Source organism: Microcaecilia unicolor, chromosome 4, assembly GCF_901765095.1.
Source record: "Microcaecilia unicolor chromosome 4, aMicUni1.1, whole genome shotgun sequence".
Lineage (NCBI taxonomy): Eukaryota > Metazoa > Chordata > Amphibia > Gymnophiona > Siphonopidae > Microcaecilia > Microcaecilia unicolor.
In genome coordinates this window covers 5,251,691-5,274,667 of record NC_044034.1, presented here as the reverse complement: position 1 = coordinate 5,274,667, position 22,977 = coordinate 5,251,691, and the positions used below count along the sequence as shown (strand labels likewise).

The 22,977-nt window shown below is 44.0% G+C and overlaps 1 protein-coding gene across 1 annotated transcript; it reads right to left on the bottom strand.

The window, feature by feature from the left end:
- Positions 1-14,616: 14,616 nt before the first annotated feature.
- Positions 14,617-15,555, bottom strand: LOC115467809 (olfactory receptor 52Z1-like). The gene has a single exon (XM_030199295.1). The coding sequence runs from the start codon at positions 15,553-15,555 to the stop codon at positions 14,617-14,619; it is 939 nt and encodes a 312-aa protein (XP_030055155.1).
- Between the last annotated feature and the right edge of the window lie 7,422 nt (positions 15,556-22,977).

The following is a 22,977-nucleotide window of genomic DNA, read 5'->3' as shown; positions in this document are numbered from 1 at the left end:
CTCTGCTGCCTGTCTCGTCTTCCACCAGGGTCACTTTACTCAGATTACCCCTCTCCTCAAGACCCTTCACTGGCTCCCTATCCGTTTTCGCATCCTGTTCAAACTTCTTCTACTAACCTATAAATGTATTCACTCTGCTGCTTCCCAGTATCTCTCCACACTCGTCCTTCCCTACATCCCTTCCCGTGCTCTCCGTTCCATGGATAAATCCTTCTTATCTGTTCCCTTCTCCACTACTGCCAACTCCAGGCTTCGCTCCTTCTGTCTTGCTGCGCCCTACACCTGGAATAGACTTCCTGAGCCCCTACGTCTTACCTCATCCTTGACCATCTTTAAATTTAGTTTAAAAGCCCACCTCTTTGATATTGCTTTTGACTTGTAACCACTTGCCTCCACCTACCCTCCTCTCCTCTTTCCTCTACAAATTAATTGCTTTGCTTGCTTAATTTTTGTCTATTAGATTGTAAGCTTTTTGAGCAGGGACTGTCTTTCTTCTATGTTTGTGCAGCACTGCGTACGCTTTGTAGCGCTATATAAATGCTAAATAGTAGTAGTAGTAGTGAACCCAGCAACATTTCTCTAAAGAAGTACATTTTTATGTTGAAGTTTAACCTTTTCTTAAACTCTGTTACTAGGTTTACATAAGTACATAAGTATTGCCATACTGGGAAAGACCAAAGGTCCATCGAACCCAGCATCCTGTTTCCAACAGTGGCCAATCCAGGTCACAGATACCCGGCAAGATCCCAAAAGGTTTGTTTTCATTGCATCACTCTTTCCATAAAGAAACAATTATCCCCCAAAGTTCAGCACATGGAGATCAGCTGTTTTTAAGCCTCTGACAGCCGTGGGTTGAATTAAGCCCAGATACTAAATACTATGCCATGTCCTGGGACCAGCATTAAATCTCTGGGTTTGAGCAAGTATCAGCCAATATTTAGGCTGGTGTCCAATTAGTTCAGTGGATAAGTTAGGATAACGTTTTGGTCATCCCAACTTCATGGATTTCCTTAAACAGTTAGCTACGAACCAGGCTTCTTCAAAATACTCTTGCCAAGCGTATATGTCACATGAGAAAATTTGATTGCGCAAACCTCTGTGCTAATATCCTTCCATTGGCTTCCTGTGAAGGCCGGCATTTACTTCAAACTAGCATGTATGATTTTTAGAATATTCGATGGTTCCTTCCCAGATTATTATTTTTTAAAACTGATATCTTTTCCCCTAGACCACGGACTTACAAGATTCAGAGATCCTTATTGATTCATTCTTCCATCCTTTTTCGAGGAGAGACTTGCCGACCTGAACATGTATACCTTGGAGGAAAGGAGAAACAGGGGTGACATGATGATAGAGACATTCAAATATTTGAAAGGGATTAATCTGAAAACAAACCTTTTCTGGAGATGGGAAGGTGGTAGAACTAGAGGACGTGAATTGAGGTTGAAAGGGGGCAGACTCAGGAGTAATGTCAGGAAGTGTATTTTCTCGGAGAGGGTGGTGCATATGTGGAATGCCCTCCTGCGGGAGGTGGTGGAGATGAAAATAGTAATGGAATTCAGACATGCGTGGGATAAACACAAAGGAATCCTGTTTAGAAGGAATGGTTCCATGGAATCTTAGTGGAAATTAGGTGGAGATGCCGGTAATCGGGAAGCGAAACTGGTGCTAGGCAGACTTCTACGGTCTACGCCCTGATCGTGACTGAATAGATAGGGATGGGCTGGAGTGTAAATTTTAAGGGGCTTCGATGTTAGCTTCAGAACTTAGTACAAGAACAGTACTAGGCAGACTTCTACGGTCTGTGCCCTGAGAAAGGCAAGGACAAATCAAACTCGGGTATAAAGTATCACATACCATGTAAAATGAATTTATCTTGTTGGGCAGACTGGATGGACCGTAAGGTCTATATCTGCCGTCATCTACTATGCTACTCTTTGGGGTTCTACATGGAATGTTGCTACTAACTGGGATTCAGTAATCTTGTAACTCTTTAGGATTCCAGAATCTTCAGAACGTAGTACAAAAACAGTGCTGGGCAGACTTCTACGGTCTGTGCCCTGAGAAAGGCAAGGACAAATCAAACTCAGGTATAAAGTATCACAAACCATGTAAACTGAGTTTAATCTGTTGGGCAGACTGGATGGACCGTAAGGTCTTTATCTGCCTTCATTTACTATGTTACTATATGTTACTATGTTACTCTTTGGGGTTCTATATGGAATGTTGCTACTAATTGGGATTCCGGAATCTTGTAACTCTTTAGGATTCCAGAATCTTCAGAACTTTTAGTACAAGAACAGTGCTGGGCAGACTTCTATGGTCTACGCCCTGAGAAAGGCAAGGACAAATCAAACTCGGGTATAAAGTATCACATACCATGTAAAATGAGTTTATCTTGTTGGGCAGACTGGATGGACCGTTCAGGTCTTTATCTGCCGTCATTTACTATATTACTCTTTGGGGTTCTACATGGAATGTTGCTACTAATTGGGATTCCGGAATCTTGTAACTCTTTAGGATTCCAGAATCTTCAGAACTTTTAGTACAAGAGACTTCTATGGTCTGTGCCCTGAGAATGGCAAGGACAAATCAAACTCGGGTATAAAGTATCACATACCATGTAAAATGAGTTTATCTTGTTGGGCAGACTGGATGGACCATACAGGTCTTTATCTGCCATCATTTACTATGTCCTAAGACAGGCGTTCTTTTCCTTTATACTAATCTGCAATTTCTGTAAACCTCTTCAATCTCTATTGAACAGAGGCAGTATATCAAGCCTTTAATAGACAAAAACATGTAAATTGTGGTATACCAGATTAATAAATCCAATCCAATACTGATAAGGTGAGAACAAAATCTAAATAAACAAACACAAGATGGTACAAATAACTTATAAGATTAGAAAGTCCCTGAATCCATGGGTTTATGATGTAGGTCTGAGCATGACATGGTTACACAACTTGATGGCAGCTGCACAGTGACACGGGAGTCAAGTTTAAACACTCATATTTCAGTGCCAGAAGAGGCTTGTTCAGCACCAGAAATACATGAATGCAAATCTACACACACTCTGAAACATTTTAGCTACTGACACAGAAGCAATGATTGGCTCAGCCAAAAACATACCTCATTTCTGGACTCCAGTGCTTTTATCTAACGCTGCACACCTATGTACCCTGGTCTCCAGGAATCCGGCCGGCTCTTTTTAATATCTTTGTGAGTGATATTGTACAAGAACTGTCTTTGTAATAGGGTGGACACCCCGGAGGGTGTGGATAGCATGAAGAAGGATCTAGTGAAGCTTGAAGAATGGTTCAATAATTGACAACTAAGATTTAATGCTAAAAAAAATGCAGGGTCATTGCATTGTACAAGTTTAATAGCTGTAGATATTTCTCTCACATTCCACTCCTCAGAACCACAGAATGTGTGTGGCACTTATGGGGCTGAAGATTTACAATAATCAGACATTTATACTGCGCTGGAAACCCCAGAAGACAGTAAAATGAAGTGGGTGGGCTGATGGATTTCTTCTGACCTGAAGCACTTTTACACCTCCGTCCTTAACACTACAGGAAACCATAATTAGAGCAGTCAGACATCAAGGGAGAAGCAAATTAGAACCACCAATCTCTCAACTCCTGAGCTGAACTCAAAAACAATGAGTCTGGTTGAGCGATCCAATTCACAGCTGGTTCTGATCCTACTTGCGCTGACTCAAATCAAAACTGTCATGGCTTAAACTGAGACCAAATTGTCTTCTTTCTGTCTCCGGTCCGCTTTAGCTAGAGACTGGGCAGAGAAGGGGGGTTTAGCGGAAGACTGGCCAGAAAGGATTGGAGGGGGAGACCCCTATGAGTTGCTGCGATGTCTACAAAGTCTTCCCCTACTGAAAAATAAGGAGCCAGATACTATAGCTCGTAGGGGGTGTTGCTTGCTGTCCGCATACAGGAAGCAAGTCCAGAAAAAGGAAAAACTTGTTAAGGATTTGTTAGAAAAAGAAAAGACTTTAGCAGCTGCTTTGGCACAAATCATTATGGGCCCCTTTTACTAAGCGGCAGTAAAAAGTGGCCTGGGGTAGTTTAGGCGCATGTGTCGGGCACGCGCTAGGCCAGTTTTTACCGCATCTACAAAAAAGGGATTTTTTTTTTAATGGGACGGGAAAAGGGCCTGCGGCAGTGGCCTAGGAAGGGCGGGGTGGTGGGGCGGTCTGCCCCGGGTGCACGCTGCTGGAGGGTGCAGAGAGCAGCCACGCGCCTATCGGCTCCGCTGGTTCCCTGCTCCCTCTGCCCCGGAACAGGTTACTTCCTCACGAGCTCATTAGCTCCCACACACCCACTTCTAACCTCAATTGGCTCCTCATATACCCACTTATGACCCTTATCCACCCACCCCTAACCCTGAGTGGCTCTTTATATACCCACTTCTAACTCTCATTGGATCCCCAGACACCCACTTCTAACCCTCATTGCCTGGTTCTTCAGTCACTCAATTATTCTATCATGAGGTCTGCTATTGGTTAATGTCCACTGCCTACCTCATAGATTTGACTCATCCCATTAGACAATCAGGTTTTTATTGTTCCCTATTGGATTGAGTCTACAGGGAGAGGACTGAACAGGAAAAACCAGGGCTGGCATTTATTGTTGAAACCTGGCTTCAATGTCAGGGCAATTTCAATTAATACCGTGTGCCCCCATGGTTATAAACTTTATTTCTAAGGTGTGGCTGGATTATAACAATGTAATTATATTAAGATATTTAAATCTTGTTAGCGGTTGCTTTACATTTAATTGTTTTAAATTGGAAAAATAATGTACATCTCAATTATAATGAATGGTGGAGTAACGTGTGTGTGATTAGGAAATATGAAACTATACTAGCCCATAGGCACCGTTGTGTTCAATCTGTCTTGAAGACCTGGGCTCGTTTGGATTCATTTTGTCAGACTCCTAATAGCACTACCTGATAATTGTATAATTGCTGATTTGCTATGGGTATTGTCATGGTATGTTGTTCTGCCTTTTTATTTTTGTTATTAACTTTGCCATGGATTATTGTTACTGTTTCTTTTTGGTTGTTTTGTGTTATACTTGTAAAACCTTAATAAAAAAAAAAAAAAAAAAAAGATATTTAAATCTGCATTTAGAAAAACTTGAGGTTACTAGGGTTAAATTGGATTATGATTTTTTAGCTTCATTGAATTTGAAATGCTTAAACCCTAATCTCTAACTGGAAGATGTTCTTAAATAAATAAAAACTTTATTGAAGGTTTGAAGACTCGACACAACGTCGTGTTTCGGCCGTCAGGAGTCTGCTGTGCAGAGTGCTGTAGAGCAATGTTGATGGAAATCCTCTGAAGATTTTACAGCAGTCTCTTGTACGGAGAATTGCTAGATAGTAAAAAAAGTCCGTCAGAAGCGCTGCACGCACTATTAATAATACAGTTGTGTCGAGTCTTCAAACCTTCAATAAAGTTTTTATTTATTTAAGAACATCTTCCAGTTTCTGGTATCCTTGGTCGTACTCCCACTTTTTACACATTACTGTTTCTACCGTGGGGTGCTCGAGTTTTCCGCTCACTGGCGGATCTTCTCTCACTTAAACCCTAATCTCTCACATTCTAAAGGTCATCAACTTGACCTTTTTGCTTCCAGAGCAACGCTATAGTAATGGGTGATTTCAATTACCCCAATATTGACTGGATAAATGCTACATTAGAGAGTGTCAGGAAGATAAAATTTCTAGATGTAATGAACGACTGCTTCTTGGAGCAACTGGTCCAGGAACCGACAAAAGGGGGAGCCATTTTGGATCTGGTCCTTGGTGATGTGGAGGACATAGCGCAAGAGGTGGTGGTGTTGGGTCCCCTGGGGAACAGTGATCATAACATGATCAAGTATGAGTTACTATCTGGGATGAAGCCGTGAAGGAAATCTACTGTAGCTGCATTTCATTTTCAAAAGAACGGCTATAATAAAATGAAAAAAAATGGTTAAAAAGAAACTAAAAGGATTGGCTGCTAAGGTTAGGACACTAACAGGCTTAATTTCAAAAGAGAAGGATGCCCATCTTTCGACACAAATATTTTTTCCAGCCTCTATGCCAGCCTATTTAATTCAATATAGAATTGCTGAGTTCTGATGACTAATAGAGTTTAGCATTGTGGTGTAATTTATTTAGATTTTGCTCACACCTTTTTCAGTAGTAGCTCAAGGTGAGTTGCATTCAGGTACTCTGGATATTTCTCTGTCCCAGGAGGGCTCACAATCTAAGTTTGTACCTGAGGCAATGGAGGGTTAAGTGACTTGGCCAAGATCACTAGGAGCAGCAGTGGGATTTGAACCAGCAAGACCGGTGCTCTAACCACTAGGCCACTCCTCCACTATAGCAATGTTCCATGTAGAATCTCAAATAGTAGCAACAGAATCTCAAATGATTTATTTAGATTTTGCTCACACCTTTTTCAGTAGTAGCTCAAGGTGAGTTGCATTCAGGTACTCTGGATATTTCTCTGTCCCAGGAGGGCTCACAATCTAAGTTTGTACCTGAGGCAATGGAGGGTTAAGTGACTCACCCAAGATCACAAGGAGCAGCAGTGGGATTTGAACCGGTCATCTCTGGATTGCCAAACCAGTGCTCTAACCACTAGGCCACTCCTCCACTATAGCAGCATTCCATGTAGAATCTCAAATAGGGAAATGGAACTTGATATACTGCCTTTCTGAGGTTTTTGCAACTACATTCAAAGTGGTTTACATATATTCAGGTACTTATTTTGTACCTGAGGCAATGGAGGGTTAAGTGACTTGCCCAAGGTCACAAGGAGCAGCAGTGGGATTTGAACTGGCCACTTCTGGATTGCAAGACCAGTGCTCTAACCACTAGGCCACTCCTCCACTAGGAGCATTCTGTGTAGAATCTCAAATAGTAGCAACATTCCATGTAGACCAACATTCCATGTAGAATCTCAAATATTTATTAATTTAGATTTTGCTCACACATTTTTTACTAGTAGCTCAAGGTGAGTTACATTCAGGTACTCTGGATATTCTCTGTCCCAGGAGGGCTCACAATCTAAGTCTGTACCTGAGGCAATGGAGGATTAAGTGACTCACCCAAGATCACAAGGAGCAGCAGTGGGATTTGAACCAGCCACTGCTGGATTACAAGACTGGCGTGCTACCCACTAGACCACTTCTCCAGCATAGCTTAGGGAAGGGCAGAATCTTAAACAACACACTGGGAAGCTCTGTGAGGCACAACAGTTCAGAAGTACCACTAGGCCACTCCTCCACTAGCAACATTCTGTGTAGAATCTCAAATATTTATTTATTTAGATTTTGCTCACACTTTTTCAGTAGTAGCTCAAGGTGAGTTACATTCAGGTACTCTGGATATTTCTCTGTCCCAGGGGGGCTCACAATCTACACTTGTACCTGAGGCAATGGAGGGTTAAGTGACTTGCCCAAGATCACAAGGAGCAGCAGTGGGATTTGAACTGGCCACTTCTGGATTGCAAGACCAGTGCTCTAACCACTAGGCCACTCCTCCACTCCAAAGAATCTTCTTACTCTTTGGGGTCCTACATGGAATATTGCTACACTTAGAAATTCTGAATGGAATCTTGTTATTCTTTAGAATTCTAGAATCTTTACTTATTTATTTAGATTTTGCTCACAGCTTTTTCAGTAGTAGCTCAAGGTGAGTTACATTCAGGTACTCTGGATATTTCTCTGTCCCAGGAGGGCTCATAATCTAAGTTTGCACCTGAGGGTTAAGTGACTTGCCCAAGATCACAAGGAGCAATGGTGGGATTTCAACCGGCCACCTCTGGATTGCAAGACCGGTGCTCTAACCACTAGGCCACTCCTTGCATTCCATGTAGAATCTCAAATAGTAGCAACATTCCATATATTTATTAATTTATATTTTGCTCACACCTTTTTCAGTAGCAGCTCAAGGTGAGTTACATTCAGGTACTCTGGATATTTCTCTGTCCCAGGAGGGCTCACAATCTAAGTTTGTACCTGAGGCAACGGAGGGTTAAGTGACTTGCCCAAGATCACAAGGCGCAATATTTAAGCACGATATTCCAGTTATAGATCATGGGACTGTACTGAGCACTGCTGGTGGGGTGCAATTTTGAAGGCTTAGATCATGCAGTTCCAGTGCTGGTAATGTTTAATATAAAGAATAACCATAATTTATTTTATTAGTTCATTGTAAGCCGCTTTGGGGCTGCACATCTGTGGCAAAAGGCGGGGTATAAATGATCTGAAATAAATAAATAAATAATCTACAGATGATGAAGTGTGGAGACATTTTTTTCTTCTGTGGATTACTAAAAAACAAACAAGGCCATTTGGTGCCCAGCACAAGTAAGCACCCCCCCCCCCCCCTTCCTCACCTCTTCTGGCCAGGTAATTGAAAGACAATGAGTCATGCAATTCACTGTTTTGGATGGGTGTGTTCAAAGAGGACATTTGGAGACTACTTGGATGCAGCAGGTTTTCATCTGTTGAGAACTAATTACTGTTTGAAGAGAGCAAGAAAATGGACACGGAGGAAGAGAGACTCAGACAGGATTCTTGTAGCCTAAACACAAGGGAAGGAAAAGACATATTGCCAGGGTGGGGACCCTTTGAAGTAAGATAAAGGGAAAGGGAAATGGGACTTGATATACCTACTACTACTATTTAGCATTTCTATAGCACTACAAGGCATACGCAGCGCTGCACAAACATAGAGGTTTTTGTAACTACATTCAAGCGGTTTACATATATTCAGGTACTTATTTTGTACCAGGGGCAATGGAGGGTTAAGTGACTTACCCAGAGTCACAAGGAGCTGCAGTGGGAGTCGAACTCAGTTCCCCAGGATCAAAGTCCACTGCACTAACCACTAGGCTACTCCTCCACTCATTCCACCAATAAGAGCCAACCTCATCAGTGATGTCACAATGGCTTGATTGCCCAATACTTGGCTCACTTCTGATATTGTGATGTCATAAGGGAAAGGGGAAAAGGGAAATGGGACTTGATATACTGCCTTTCTGAGGTTTTTGCAACTACATTCAAAGCGGTTTACATATATTCAGGTACTTATTTTGTACCAGGGGCAATGGAGGAAGTGACTTGCCCAGAGTCACAAGCAGGGCCGCCGAGAGACTGGGCTGGGCCCGGGGCAAGGCCGCCTCCAGGGCCCCGCCCCTGCCGCCCCCCCCCCCCCGAGGTCGCCACCGCTCCCCCCTGAGATTGCTGCAGCCACTGCTTCCCCCTCCACTCCCCCCAGAGGTCGCTGCCGCTCCCTCCCTCCTTCCGCCACCGAGCCAGGCCCCCCTGCACTGAAATTGCAGTCTCACCTCCATGAAAGCAGCACTGTAGGCAACAGAACGCCTCCCTTTGGCCCTCCTTCCCGCCTTGTGTTTCGCCCTCGCGGAAGTTACATCAGATGAGGGTGGGACACAGGGAGGGAAGGAGGGCCGAGGGGAGGCGTTCTGCTGCTTTCACGGAGGTGAGACTGCGATTTCAATGTAGGGGGCAGACGGTTGACGACAGAGGGTGGGTGGGACTGCGCCGGGCCTCCCCCCCCCTTGGAGGCCCGGGGAAGTTTGTCCCCCCCCCCCCCTAGGCGGCTATGGTCACAAGGAGCTGCAGTGGGAATCATCAAACTCAGTTCCTCAGGATCAAAATCTGCTGTACTAACCGCTAGGCTACTCCTCCGCTCAATTTTTTTTTACTGAGGATGTGTGTAATTAACAAAAGGGCTGAAAGGTACCTTTTAAGAAAATGTAATATTTTTTAAAGTACCTTTTGGCAATTGTGACAAAGAAATGATATATCCTAGAAGATGTATTCTTGGGGAAAAAAAAACAGTTCTTTGTGCTTTGGGCTGAGAAACTCTATGGAGGATGCTGACCGTCTTCCTCAGTTTGTCTCAACATCCATTTCCATGGCAAATTCCTTTTCTTTATGTTCCCTTATTACCCTACATAAGTACATAAGTAATGCCACACTGGGAAAAGACCAAGGGTCCATCGAGCCCAGCATCCTGTCCACGACAGCGGCCAATCCAGGCCAAGGGCACATGGCAAGCTTCCCAAACGTACAAACATTCTATACATGTTGTTCCTGGAATTGTGGATTTTTCCCAAGTCCATTTAGTAGCGGTTTATGGACTTGTCCTTTAGGAAACCGTCCAACCCATTTTTAAACTCTGCTAAGTTAACCGCCTTCACCACATTTTCCGGCAATGAATTCCAGAGTTTAATTACACGTTGGGTGAAGAAACATTTCTCCGATTTGTTTTAAATTTACTACACTGTAGTTTCATCGCATGCCCCCTAGTCCTAGTATTTTTGGAAAGCGTGAACAGACGCTTCACATCCACCTGTTCCACTCCACTCATTATTTTATATACCTCTATCATGTCTCCCCTCAGCCGTCTCTTCTCCAAGCTGTATAGCCCTAGCCTCCTTAGTCTTTCTTCATAGGGAAGTCGTCCCATCCCCACTATCATTTTAGTCGCCCTTCGCTGCACCTTTTCCAATTCTACTATATCTTTTTTGAGATGCGGCGACCTGTTTTTTTATTTGCTGCTACTAATTTCTTATTTTTCATGTTCTCGGGTAAGAATAAACTTTATTAACATGAGAAGATTCTTTTTGTTTATACTTATTTTTTTTGGCACTTAGGCCAGTGGTTCTAAGAAATCATTTGGGGGATTTGTCTGGGTGAGGTGTTGGGTTTTTGGTTCTGAGGCCGAGTTCCAACAGGCCCAAACACCACCTTCACATAAAAATGTTTTTATTTTGATATCATTGATTTTCTTAGTTCATGTTAGCATAATCATTAATGCATTTTATATATATATATATTTGAAAATCAACAAGTAAAGGTGGATGGATTGAATAATTGTTGAGATTTTTGAGATTTAGAACCCATCAAGCGCTTATATATAAATTTAAATTTATCATGGCTTTTTTTTTTTTTTTTTGCAATGGGCTTGCCGCACACACAATCTACATCAGCACACAACTATGCAACGCACGTCCAAAAGCCTTGAAAACCACGTACGACCACCTCCAATTTAGGAGGTTCCAAAAGGCCTACCCTCTCGACCCAACATAAATGCCTGAACTCTGCGACATCACAACACTACAGTTCGTAATGATCACCAAACTGTCTTATTATTATTTGTAACACTTGTACCCCGCGCTTTCCCACTCAGGTTCAATGCGGCTTACATAGTATATCAGGTTAACAAAGTAATGTAGAATGGATACAGTTGTAATATAGTAAACAAAGCTGTGTTCGTAAGATGTGGATAGGTAAGATGGGTAAGGAAGGAGGATAGAAGAGGTAGGGAGTGGGAGGATGGTGTGTTTTGGGATTAAAATGTTGATTAGTATGGGAGAGTGTATAGGGAGGGGTAGGAAGAGGCATGTAGTAGAAGGATTTAATAGTAACATAGTAGATGACGGCAGAAAAAGACCTGCATGGTCCATCCAGTCTGCCCAAGACAAACTCATATGTGTATACCTTACCTTGAATTTGTACCTGTCCTTTTCTGGGCACAGACCATATAAGTCTGCCCAGCAGTATTTCCCGCCTCCCAACCACCAGTCCCGCCTCCCATCACCGGCTCTGGTACAGACCGTATAAGTCTGCCCTCCCCTATCCTAGACTCCCAACCACCAACCTCTCTTCCCCTCACCTGCTCCGCCACCCAATTTCAGCTAAGCTTCTGAGGATCCATTCCTTCTGCACAGGATTCCTTTATGCATATCCCACGCATGTTTGAACTCCGTTACCGTTTTCATCTCCACCACCTCCCGCGGGAGGGCATTCCAAGCGTCTACCACCCTCTCCGTGAAAAAATACTTCCTGACATCTTTCCTGAGTCTGCCCCCCTTCAATCTCATTTCATGTCCTCTCGTTCTACTGCCTTCCCATCTCCGGAAAAGATTCGTTTGCGGATTAATACCTTTCAAATATTTGAACGTCTGTATCATATCACCCCTGTTCCTCCTTTCCTCCAGGGTGTACATGTTCAGGTCAGCAAGCCTCTCTTCATACGTCTTGGAACGTAAATCCCATACCATCCTCGTAGCTTTTCTTTGCACCGCTTCCATTTTTTTAACATCCTTCGCAAGATACGGCCTTCAAAACTGAACACAATGCTCCAGGTGGGGCCTCACCAACGTCTTATACAGGGGCATTAAAACCTCCTTTCTTCTGCTGGTCACTCCTCTCTCTATACAGCCTAGCAATCTTCTTGCTACTGCCACCGCCTTGTCGCACTGTTTCGTCGCCTTCAGGTCCTCAGATACTATCACCCCAAGATCCCTCTCCCCGTCCGTGCCTATCAGACTCTCCCCGCCTAACACATACGTCTCCCTTGGATTTCTACTCCCTAAGTGCATCACTTTGCATTTCTTCGCATTGAATTTTAATTGCCAAACGTTAGACCATTCTTCCAGCTTCTTCAGATCTTTTTTCATGTTTTCCACATCCTCCGGGGTGTCCACTCTGTTGGAAATCAAAAAGGCAAACTTTACCTTGTAACCCTTCGGCAATGTCACTCACAAATATATTGAACAGAATCGGCCCCAGCACCGATCCCTGAGGCAGAAGGATTTAATAGGGAAGCATATTCCAGATTCTGTCTTCATAGACTGATCATGGTAGTGTAGATGGACTTATTGGTGTAGGCTTGCTTGAAGAGGTAGGTTTTTAGCAACTTCCTGAAAGGTAGATGGTCTTTGACTATTCGAATGGATCTTGGTAAGGCATTCCAGAGTTGGCTGCCTATGACGGAGAAGTTGGATGCGTAATATGTTTTATACGTCCTCTATGTGGTGCCACCACATTAACCTTTTCCTACCACAACCTACCCTAGTATTTGTATTTGTTTTACTCCGGAGTCTATCAACATCTCTCCGGTACCTTGTAAGCCACATTGAGCCTGCAAATAGGTGGGAAAATGTGGGGTACAAATGTAACAAATAAATAAATCTGAGATTCTACATGGAATGTTGCTACTATTTGAGGTTCTACATGGAATGTTGATACTATTTGAGGTTCTGCATGGAATGTTGCTATCTGTATTTGTTTACACCGGAGTCTACAAACACCTCTCCGATACTATGTAAGCCACATTGAGCCTGCAAATAGGTGGGAAAATGTGGGGTACAAATGTAACAAATAAATAAGTAAATCTGGGACTAATGCAGGTGCCAGCGGGAGTTCTGCCCCCAGTGCACGCTATTTCTGGCACTATCGGAAATATTGGGGTGTCCAGTGGCAATTGGGCAGCTCTGCATGCTACAAGGTTACCGCCGGGATAGTGCGGGAGCCCTTACTACCACCTCAGAGGGTGGCGGTAAGAGCTGACCCCTGAAATGGCCATGTGGGAAGTACAAATTTACTGCATGGCAATTTCTTTTTTTCGGGTTTTTTTTTACCTGCTGTGGTAAAAAGAAGCCTCGGTGGATGGCAAAGGCGTCCCTTTTGCCGCAGCTTGGTAAAAGGGTCCCTGAGGTAGGGACATCGACGTCCAGGTTGGGACATTCATACTTCCCCGATTATTGTCCAAAAGGCTTTGCTAAACAGGGAGCCTTTGGTAAAATAATTGTATTTTGATTCTAAATGGGGAAATATGTTGGGCACACCCAAACCACGCCCTTTCCAATCAGGGTGTGCTGGCCCATCTACCACGAAAGTCTTCCAAAATGACACTTGGAATGGGAAAGTTGACTATTGGTTAGGACAAGATGCAATCTAGTAAGATCACCTGGCAATAGCTTTCAGAGTGGAGGATACGTAAACCAAATGCAGAAAGGTAGTATATCAAGTCCCATTTCCCTTTCCCTATTTGAGGACATTCTACATGGACTGTTGCTAGTGGAGGAGTAGCCTAATGGTTAGTGCAGTGAACGTTGATCCTGGGGAACTGAGTTCGATTCCCACTGCAGCTCCTTGTGATTCTGGCCAAGTCACTTAACCCTCCATTGCCCCTGGTACAAAATAAGTACCTGAATATATGTAAACCCCTTTGAATGTAGTTGCAAAAACCTCAGAAAGGTCCCATTTCCTCCCTTTTGATGTAGCTTATTTCTCTCTTTGAAGGACATCTTCTCATACTTCTTTGTGGTCAGTTTGTAAGGCACATTAAGACACCCTTTTACACACTACGCACATGCAGCGTATGCCTAAACGAGACTACCGCCAAACTACCACCCCCCCTCCCCCGGTGGTAATTTTAGATTTAGCGTGCGCCCATACCGCCTGGATGATTTATTTATTTCCTCCCACGCACGTCATTTCTGGCAGTAATTGGCAGTTGGCGCATGCCAACCGGTCACCGTGCACGTAGCGCATGAGCCCTTACTGCTAGATCAATGGGTGGCATTAAGGGCTCAGGCCAGTTTTGGATGTATGCCGATTTCAGTTTTACCACATGCCCTTTTCCCATCCCACTAAAAAAAAAAGCCCTTTTTGCAGACGCGGTAAAAACTGGCCCGGTGCCCTCCCAATACACGTGCTTACACTATCGCTGGCCACTTTTTACCGTGGCTTAGTCAAAGGACCCCTCGGCGATCACAAATCAATTTTTGTTAGAGAACACCCGAGCCACTCTCTGGCGGATCTCTTTTGTTTTCACACCGTATATGATTGGATTTAACATGGGTGGGAAGACAACGTAGAGGTTGGCCAACAGAACAGGGATTTGGACTGGGAGCTCCTGACCAAACCTGTGGGCAATGCAGGAAAAGAATGCAGGGATGTAAAACAGAAATATGACACACACGTGAGAAGCGCAAGTGCTAAATGCTTTGAGACGAGCGTCAGGAGGGAGGCGAAAGACAGCTCGGAGAATCAGGATATAGGAGATGACAATGAAGATAAAATCAAGCCCTGTTGTAAAGAGCGCCACAGTCAGGCCGTATATGATATTGACTGTTATGTCTGTGCAGGCTACTCGTGCCACACCCATGTGCTTGCAGAACGTGTGAGGAATGACATTGGCCCCACAGTATGATAATCTTTTCAACAGATAGACATAAGGCATCACAACACAGAAGCTTCTAAGTGTCCCTAGCACCCCGATATTTCTGATGACTGAATTGGTTAGGATGCTTCCATACTTCAAAGGGTTGCAAATAGCAAAATAACGGTCAAATGCCATGGCCAACAAAATGGCCGACTCTAGAACAAAACTGAAGTGAATCAGGAACACCTGGGCTAAGCAACCGCTAAAGGAGATCTCCCTGACGTGGAACCAGAACAAAGCCAGCGCCCTTGGAACTGTAGAGGAGCACAGAAAGAGGTCGGTGGCCGCCAACATGGAGAGGAAGATGTACATGGGCTCATGGAGGCTGTGCTCTCTGATTATAATATAGATCACAGTGCCGTTTCCAAGAAGGGCGATGAGATACATAACAGAAAGAGGGAAAGAAATGGAGGTCTGAACAGCTTCCAGTCCGGGGATTCCAATCAGCAGAAAGAAGGGAGGTTGTATGATGGTAGAGTTGGTGGTTAACATTCTGCAAAGTGAGATCTCAGCTCCGGCTCAGCAAAGCTTCCAGTCCTTGAAATAGGAAACAATATTAGTAATTACTGTTGGTATCCATCCGTTAAGGGTTCGTTTAGTATTTACATATTTAAAAGTGAGTTAAATCTCATGAATTAATGACTTAGAGGATTGAGGATTTCTGTTAAGTTCTCCATTTAATAACCTTAAGTTAGGCCTTTTTCTGTCGATAAGAAATCTTTTGAGCTTCCCCACAGAGAATTTTGGTGCTCTCCTGACCTCTATTATTGGGTCCAATAAGCTCATCTTATTTATTTATTAAAATATATTACCCAACTTTTTGAAAGATCATCAGCCAAAGACGTTTATAGCATATAAAATTACCATAAGCAAACACCGATATACAGTAGAAACATCCAGACTTATATGTGATTAAAAAATCTTAGATAGAAAAAGCTCCATACAAAGACTCCACATCTTCAATAAAGAACAAACATAAATCAAGACAAAATCTGTGCAAGGTCAGTGACAGGAGCAGTATGCCAAGCTCCGTCTCTAGCTGTCTATCTTTCTGAGGCTGCTTTTTACTCCTAACTAACCCTCACTCACTTGTTTAGTACCCATGTCTGTTTTATCATTCCCTTATTATTTCCCTTATTAAAATGGTGCTACTCTTTGTCCTTATCCCTTATTTGTCTGTCCTAATTAGATTGTAAGCTCTGTGGAGCAGGGACTGTCTCTTCATGTTCAAGTGTACAGCGCTGCGTACGTCTAGTAGTGCTACAGAAATGATAAGTAGTAGTAGTAGTCTTTGGAATTCCAGAATCTTGCTACTCTTTGGGATTCCGGAATCTTGTTACTCTTTGGGATTCCGGAATCTTGCTACTCTTTGTCCTTATCCCTTATTTGTCTGTCCTAATTAGATTGTAAGCTCTGTGGAGCAGGGACTGTCTCATCATGTTCAAGTGTACAGCGCTGCGTACGTCTAGTAGCGCTATAGAAATGATAAGTAGTAGTAGTAGTCTCCCCTCTCTTCCATCCAAGTCCAGCATTTCTTCTCTCTCCCCGCCAAACTATGTTTGTTGTTCCTATTTACATAATGCTTAGTACTTGACAGTATTAATTTGCAATCTTTCGTCTGATTTTTATTTAAGGATACCTGATCTACTACGGTCTCTTTTGCAACCTCACTATCAGGATACCCTATCTTCCCTGTTTTGGTGATATTTTTGGAAGATACCTTATCCTGAACCATGCGCTTTTGAGTGACTGTCAGCCTTCCCCCCGTTTCTAGTTTAAAAGCTGCTCTATCTCCTTTTTCAATGCCGATGCCAGCAGCCAGGTCCCCATCCTGGTTAAGGTGGAGCCCATCCTTTCGGAATAGGCTCCCCCTTCCCCAGAATGTTGCCCAGTTCCTAACAAATCTAAAACCCTCCTCCCTAAACCATCGTCTCATCCACGCATTGAGACTCCAGAGCTCTGCCTGTCTCTTGGGCCCTACACGTGGAACGGGTAGCATTTCAGAAAACGCTACCCTAAAGGATCTGGATTTGAGCTTTCTACCTAAGAGCCTAAATTTGGCTTCCAGAACCTCTCTCCCACATTATCCTATGTCATTGGTACCCACATGTACCAAGACAGCCGGCTCCTCCCCAGCACTATCTAAAATCCTATCTAGGTGGCGCGTGAGGTCCGCCACCTTCACACCAGGCAGGCAAGAGATTAAGAGGGTTGGGTATAATATACTGCTTTTCTGTGGTTTACATAGTATATGCAGGTACTTTCTTTGTACCTGTGGCAATGGAGGGTTAAGTGACTTGACCAGGCTCACAAGAAGCTGCAGTGGAAACTGAACCCGGTTTCCTTGGTTCTCCTGAAACTGCACTAACCATTAGGCAACTCCTCCACTCTGGATTAGGAGAATTGAGAAGGGGTTAGGTAGGGAAGTGAGACCCTTGAGAACTGGTTGGGAGGAGATGAGTATGGGTGGTATGGATGGGCCAATCTGGACTGGAAGTGATAGAGTGTGGTTCAGATGGGCTGGGTGGAGGTGAAGAAGAGAGAGATGAGGAGGGAAAACTGATGGAGATGATCTGAGATTGGGGAGGTGGAGAGACTGATGGGACTTCCATTGCTTCCATACCACAAGTCCTCACCCTGTGTGCACCACTTGCTGGGCTCTATTTTTAAATATAGCCCGGCCAAGTGTGCCCATGATCCCATCATGCTTTCTTTTTCTTTTTTTTGTTTCCAGGGTAACTTGTGTTGAGTTGATAAGCCCCAACCATTTTGCAAAGTTGACAAATCTGTCTTTGGACCCATCCTTTGGAGAACTTTTAAGTAGCTATAGAGATGTAAGTGGAAACCACTCCTTACCTTCTGTTTGGGTCCCAAGGAGGGGGGGGGGGGGGAGAAACTTGCTTTATGGCCTTACTCTTGTGGATGCCTTTCATAGGCACCAGTGTCTCACTCTTTCCTGTACTCACTAAAACAGTCAAAGCAGTGTGGAGACAGAGCTTGGTGATTACAGCACTTGCCTAAGAATTAGGGAATCAGGGTTCAAATCCTGCTTCTCCCACCGAAGCTCCCTGCAGCCATTAGGAAATCACTTTACCATCCATTGCTATAGATACAAGCGTAAATTGTGAGCCCTCCGGGGACAGGGAAATACATGAATGTAACTTACCTTGAGATACCAATGAAAAGGTGTGAGTAAAGTCCTAAAATTATAAGAAAAAAGATCTAGGCAAGGGTTTGCCAGTATATACAAAAATGTATTCTTCACTGGTGGTTAAAATCAGAATAAATAGTAGGGATGTGCATTCATTTGAAACGACCTCGAAATGGAAATAAAAAATTAAAAACCCGAATAAAGCAAAACATCCCATAAATGACATGGGAGGCTAAGCAGAACAAAAATGTTTAGCCTGCACTGCCCCAATAAAATAGCGTGTTATCAGTACAGGCCAGATTTTAAAAAAAAACCTGAGGACACTCGATCACGTCTTCATCTCTCTTGGGACTTCGTTTCACTTTAAAGTCCGAAGCTGTAGGATCCTCCGTCAGGAACTTTCTTCTTTATTCTCTTCTCAGCAGGCATTGACTCATGGGACCTGTAAAACAGGGCACCAGAATTCTCTCAGCAGGATCTTTGAACCCCAGGGGGACTCCGAATTGACAACCTCCTTTACTTGTCCTTAATCCAGGGCCTAGACCAGCATACCAGAACCCAGAAACCTCCAGAGCTCCATATTTCCTGCTGGCAACTTGGCATATAGAAGATATAGCAAGGCAATCGATCTGCAAACTCCAATGTGGGCAAACAAAACAGCACATCAAGATAAACGTGAAGGTTTTATTGATATCATATACCAGAATATTTCCCGACACAGGCTGTGTTTCGCCCAAAGGGGCTGCGTCAGGGGCTAAATTATTGACTGTGCAGAAACAATGTTCCAACTGGAAATACAAATTATACACATCAAACATAACGGACATAATATCCATATCAAACCCATGAAAATAATATGTCCGTTATGTTTGATGTGTATAAATCATATTTCCAGTTGGAACATTGTTTCTGCACAGTCAATAATTTAGTCCCTGACGCAGCCCCTTTGGGCGAAACACGGCCTGTGTCGGGAAATATTCTGGTATATGATATCAATAAAACCTTCACGTTTATTTTGATGTGCTGTTTTGTTTGTCCACATATAGAAGATGTGAGACAATTTTCCCTCCATAACAGCTCCCTTCATACTCTATGTGACTTTACTAACATCCCCCCCCCCCCCCCCCCGGCATCACCCACTGGGGAAAGCCAGCTATAAATCACTACTACAGTGGGGGAAATAAGTATTTGATCCCTTGCTGATTTTGTAAGTGTGCCCACTGACAAAGACATGAGCAGCCCATAATTGAAGGGTAGGTTATTGGTAACAGTGAGAGATAGCACATCACAAATTAAATCCGAAAAATCACATTGTGGAAAGTATATGAATTTATTTGCATTCTGCAGAGGGAAATAAGTATTTGATCCCCCACCAACCAGTAAGAGATCTGGCCCCTACAGACCAGGTAGATGCTCCAAATCAACTCGTTACCTGCATGACAGACAGCTGTCGGCAATGGTCACCTGTATGAAAGACACCTGTCCACAGACTCAGTGAATCAGTCAGACTCTAACCTCTACAAAATGGCCAAGAGCAAGGAGCTGTCTAAGGATGTCAGGGACAAGATCATACACCTGCACAAGGCTGGAATGGGCTACAAAACCATCAGTAAGACGCTGGGCGAGAAGGAGACAACTGTTGGTGCCATAGTAAGAAAATGGAAGAAGTACAAAATGACTGTCAATCGACAAAGATCTGGGGCTCCACGCAAAATCTCACCTCGTGGGGTATCCTTGATCATGAGGAAGGTTAGAAATCAGCCTACAACTACAAGGGGGGAACTTGTCAATGATCTCAAGGCAGCTGGGACCACTGTCACCACGAAAACCATTGGTAACACATTACGACATAACGGATTGCAATCCTGCAGTGCCCGCAAGGTCCCCCTGCTCCGGAAGGCACATGTGACGGCCCGTCTGAAGTTTGCCAGTGAACACCTGGATGATGCCGAGAGTGATTGGGAGAAGGTGCTGTGGTCAGATGAGACAAAAATTGAGCTCTTTGGCATGAACTCAACTCGCCGTGTTTGGAGGAAGAGAAATGCTGCCTATGACCCAAAGAACACCGTCCCCACCGTCAAGCATGGAGGTGGAAATGTTATGTTTTGGGGGTGTTTCTCTGCTAAGGGCACAGGACTACTTCACCGCATCAATGGGAGAATGGATGGGGCCATGTACCGTACAATTCTGAGTGACAACCTCCTTCCCTCCGCCAGGGCCTTAAAAATGGGTCGTGGCTGGGTCTTCCAGCACGACAATGACCCAAAACATACAGCCAAGGCAACAAAGGAGTGGCTCAGGAAGAAGCACATTAGGGTCATGGAGTGGCCTAGCCAGTCACCAGACCTTAATCCCATTGAAAACTTATGGAGGGAGCTGAAGCTGCGAGTTGCCAAGCGACAGCCCAGAACTCTTAATGATTTAGAGATGATCTGCAAAGAGGAGTGGACCAAAATTCCTCCTGACATGTGTGCAAACCTCATCATCAACTACAGAAGACGTCTGACCGCTGTGCTTGCCAACAAGGGTTTTGCCACCAAGTATTAGGTCTTGTTTGCCAGAGGGATCAAATACTTATTTCCCTCTGCAGAATGCAAATAAATTCATATACTTTCCACAATGTGATTTTCCGGATTTAATTTGTGATGTGCTATCTCTCACTGTTACCAATAACCTACCCTTCAATTATGGGCTGCTCATGTCTTTGTCAGTGGGCACACTTACAAAATCAGCAAGGGATCAAATACTTATTTCCCCCACTGTATGTATTAGCTTTATACATCTGCAGCTTACAACACATTACACTTTAGGTCACCAGTTACTCAGGTAAAACAAGTGCTGACATTTACATATAAGTTACATGCACAAATGTTTAGAGTAATAGTGTTTAAGAGAATACATGGCCAGGACACTCAGGGAGGAATATACAGACAGACTGTAAGTTTCCCCATTGCCTGGCAAGGGGCTGGATTGGTCACGGGGTAGCAGGAGCAGACACCTGGATCAGGGTGGGCCTGGGGGGTCACCCCATAGAATGCTGGAAGGAATATGTAGATGGACTGCAAGACCTCCCCAGTATCTGACAGGCAGCTGGAAGGAGCACAGGGTAGCAAGAGTAGAGGTCTGAGTAAATCGGGGTGGGCATGGATGTCACCTCATAGAATGTTGAGAGAAATATGTAGATGGACTGCAAGACCTCTCCAGCACCTGACAAGCACCCAGAAAGAGCACAGGGTAGCAAGAGTGGAGAGCTGAGTCAATTGGGTTTGATATGGAAGCTACCCCAAAGGATGCTGGGAAGAATATGCAAAAAGACTGCAAGATCTAGTACTAGACAGATGGCTAGGAAGACCACAGGGGTAGCAGGATGGGAGATCCAAGTGGATCAGGTTATACCTGGCAGTCACCCTGGAGAATTCTGGGAGGGAAAATGCAGATGGACTGCAAGACCTCCAAAGTATCTAATGGGCAGCTGGAAAGAGCACAGGGTAGTAAGAGCAGAGGCTCTCTTGGATCAAGGTGGACCTGGAAATTACTTTGAAGGACACTGGGAGAAATATCTAGAGGGCTACAAGTCCTCCCTTGTTGGCAAAGAGGACGATCGCTTCTCTAGTCCTGCATCAGCATCACTAGAAGCATTAAAAAGAGGGCAGAATTCACCACACCGAAAGGCACTCAAATAGAAAGGAAGATCTGCACCACACTATCACCTGGATTGTCATCATTTCTGGCCCCATAGCTAACACAACAAATCAGTCCATTAGAGCCACACATTCCACATTCTCCATTTCCAAAACAGAAAAAAAATACATTTTCTCTTTTTCTTTATTCCATGGGTAAACACAAGAGTGGTTTGACTTAGCAGGCCAAAACTCAGCTCTGTAGCAACTATTAGCTGTGTGGCTGTCTTGCAAGTTTAGTGTTTAACACTGCTATGTAGTCAGGGCCGGTCTTAGCAAGTGCGGGGCCCTGTGCAGACCAATTTGGTGGGGCCCCATCCTAGCCCCGCCCCTACCTAGCCCCGCCCACCCTACCCTAGCTCCGCCCCACCCTAGCTCCACCCCATTGAAAAGATTATTCCATTTTTAGAAAATTTTAAGTGTGACTGATGAAGTGACAGGGGAATCCCTAGTAAATTATTTATATTGGGTAACTAGGTTGTTTGTGAGACCACCTGCTGTGTAATAGCCAATTTCTTTGCAACCTTCTATTTGCTCTCTAATGCTCTACCTCTACTAAGTGCTTCAAGAAGTAATTTACAGTAACATATAAAAGCAAACTGTATGCCATCAAACAGAAGACTGTGAAGCATCAAAACACAGATAAAATTGCATATAACCCTTTCTAGACTCCAAGAAATGGAGCACTTGTCACATTAAGCTAAAAAACCATCATGCACAAGCTTTGATCTTCTGTAATAGATTCCTTACAACTGATTATATTAACCTGAAAATTAAAATGGCTTCCTGGGAAAAGCACGGCAACATAGTTCTGTTACAGAAAGGTTAATCGTTTGTTCTACCTGAGTGATGAAGTTGCCATCACAAGCATAAATCATAAGTTTCTTTATTTTTTAAGTCGCACTCGCACTAGCACCAGGCGATGGCTCACCTCCGACCACGCTGCAGCTCCTTTTCCCTTCCTGCTCAATGACTCCCGCCCGCCCTCGCGGAAACAGGAAATACCTCATCAGAAGGAGGCGAGACATTGAGCGGGAAGGCGGAAGGGAAAGGCTGGGGTGAGCCGTCATGCCTGCAACTGTC

Bases quoted from the DNA above. Each gene is read 5' to 3' on its own strand.
- LOC115467809 (XM_030199295.1), bottom strand. From the start codon at position 15,555: ATGTTAACCACCAACTCTACCATCATACAACCTCCCTTCTTTCTGCTG.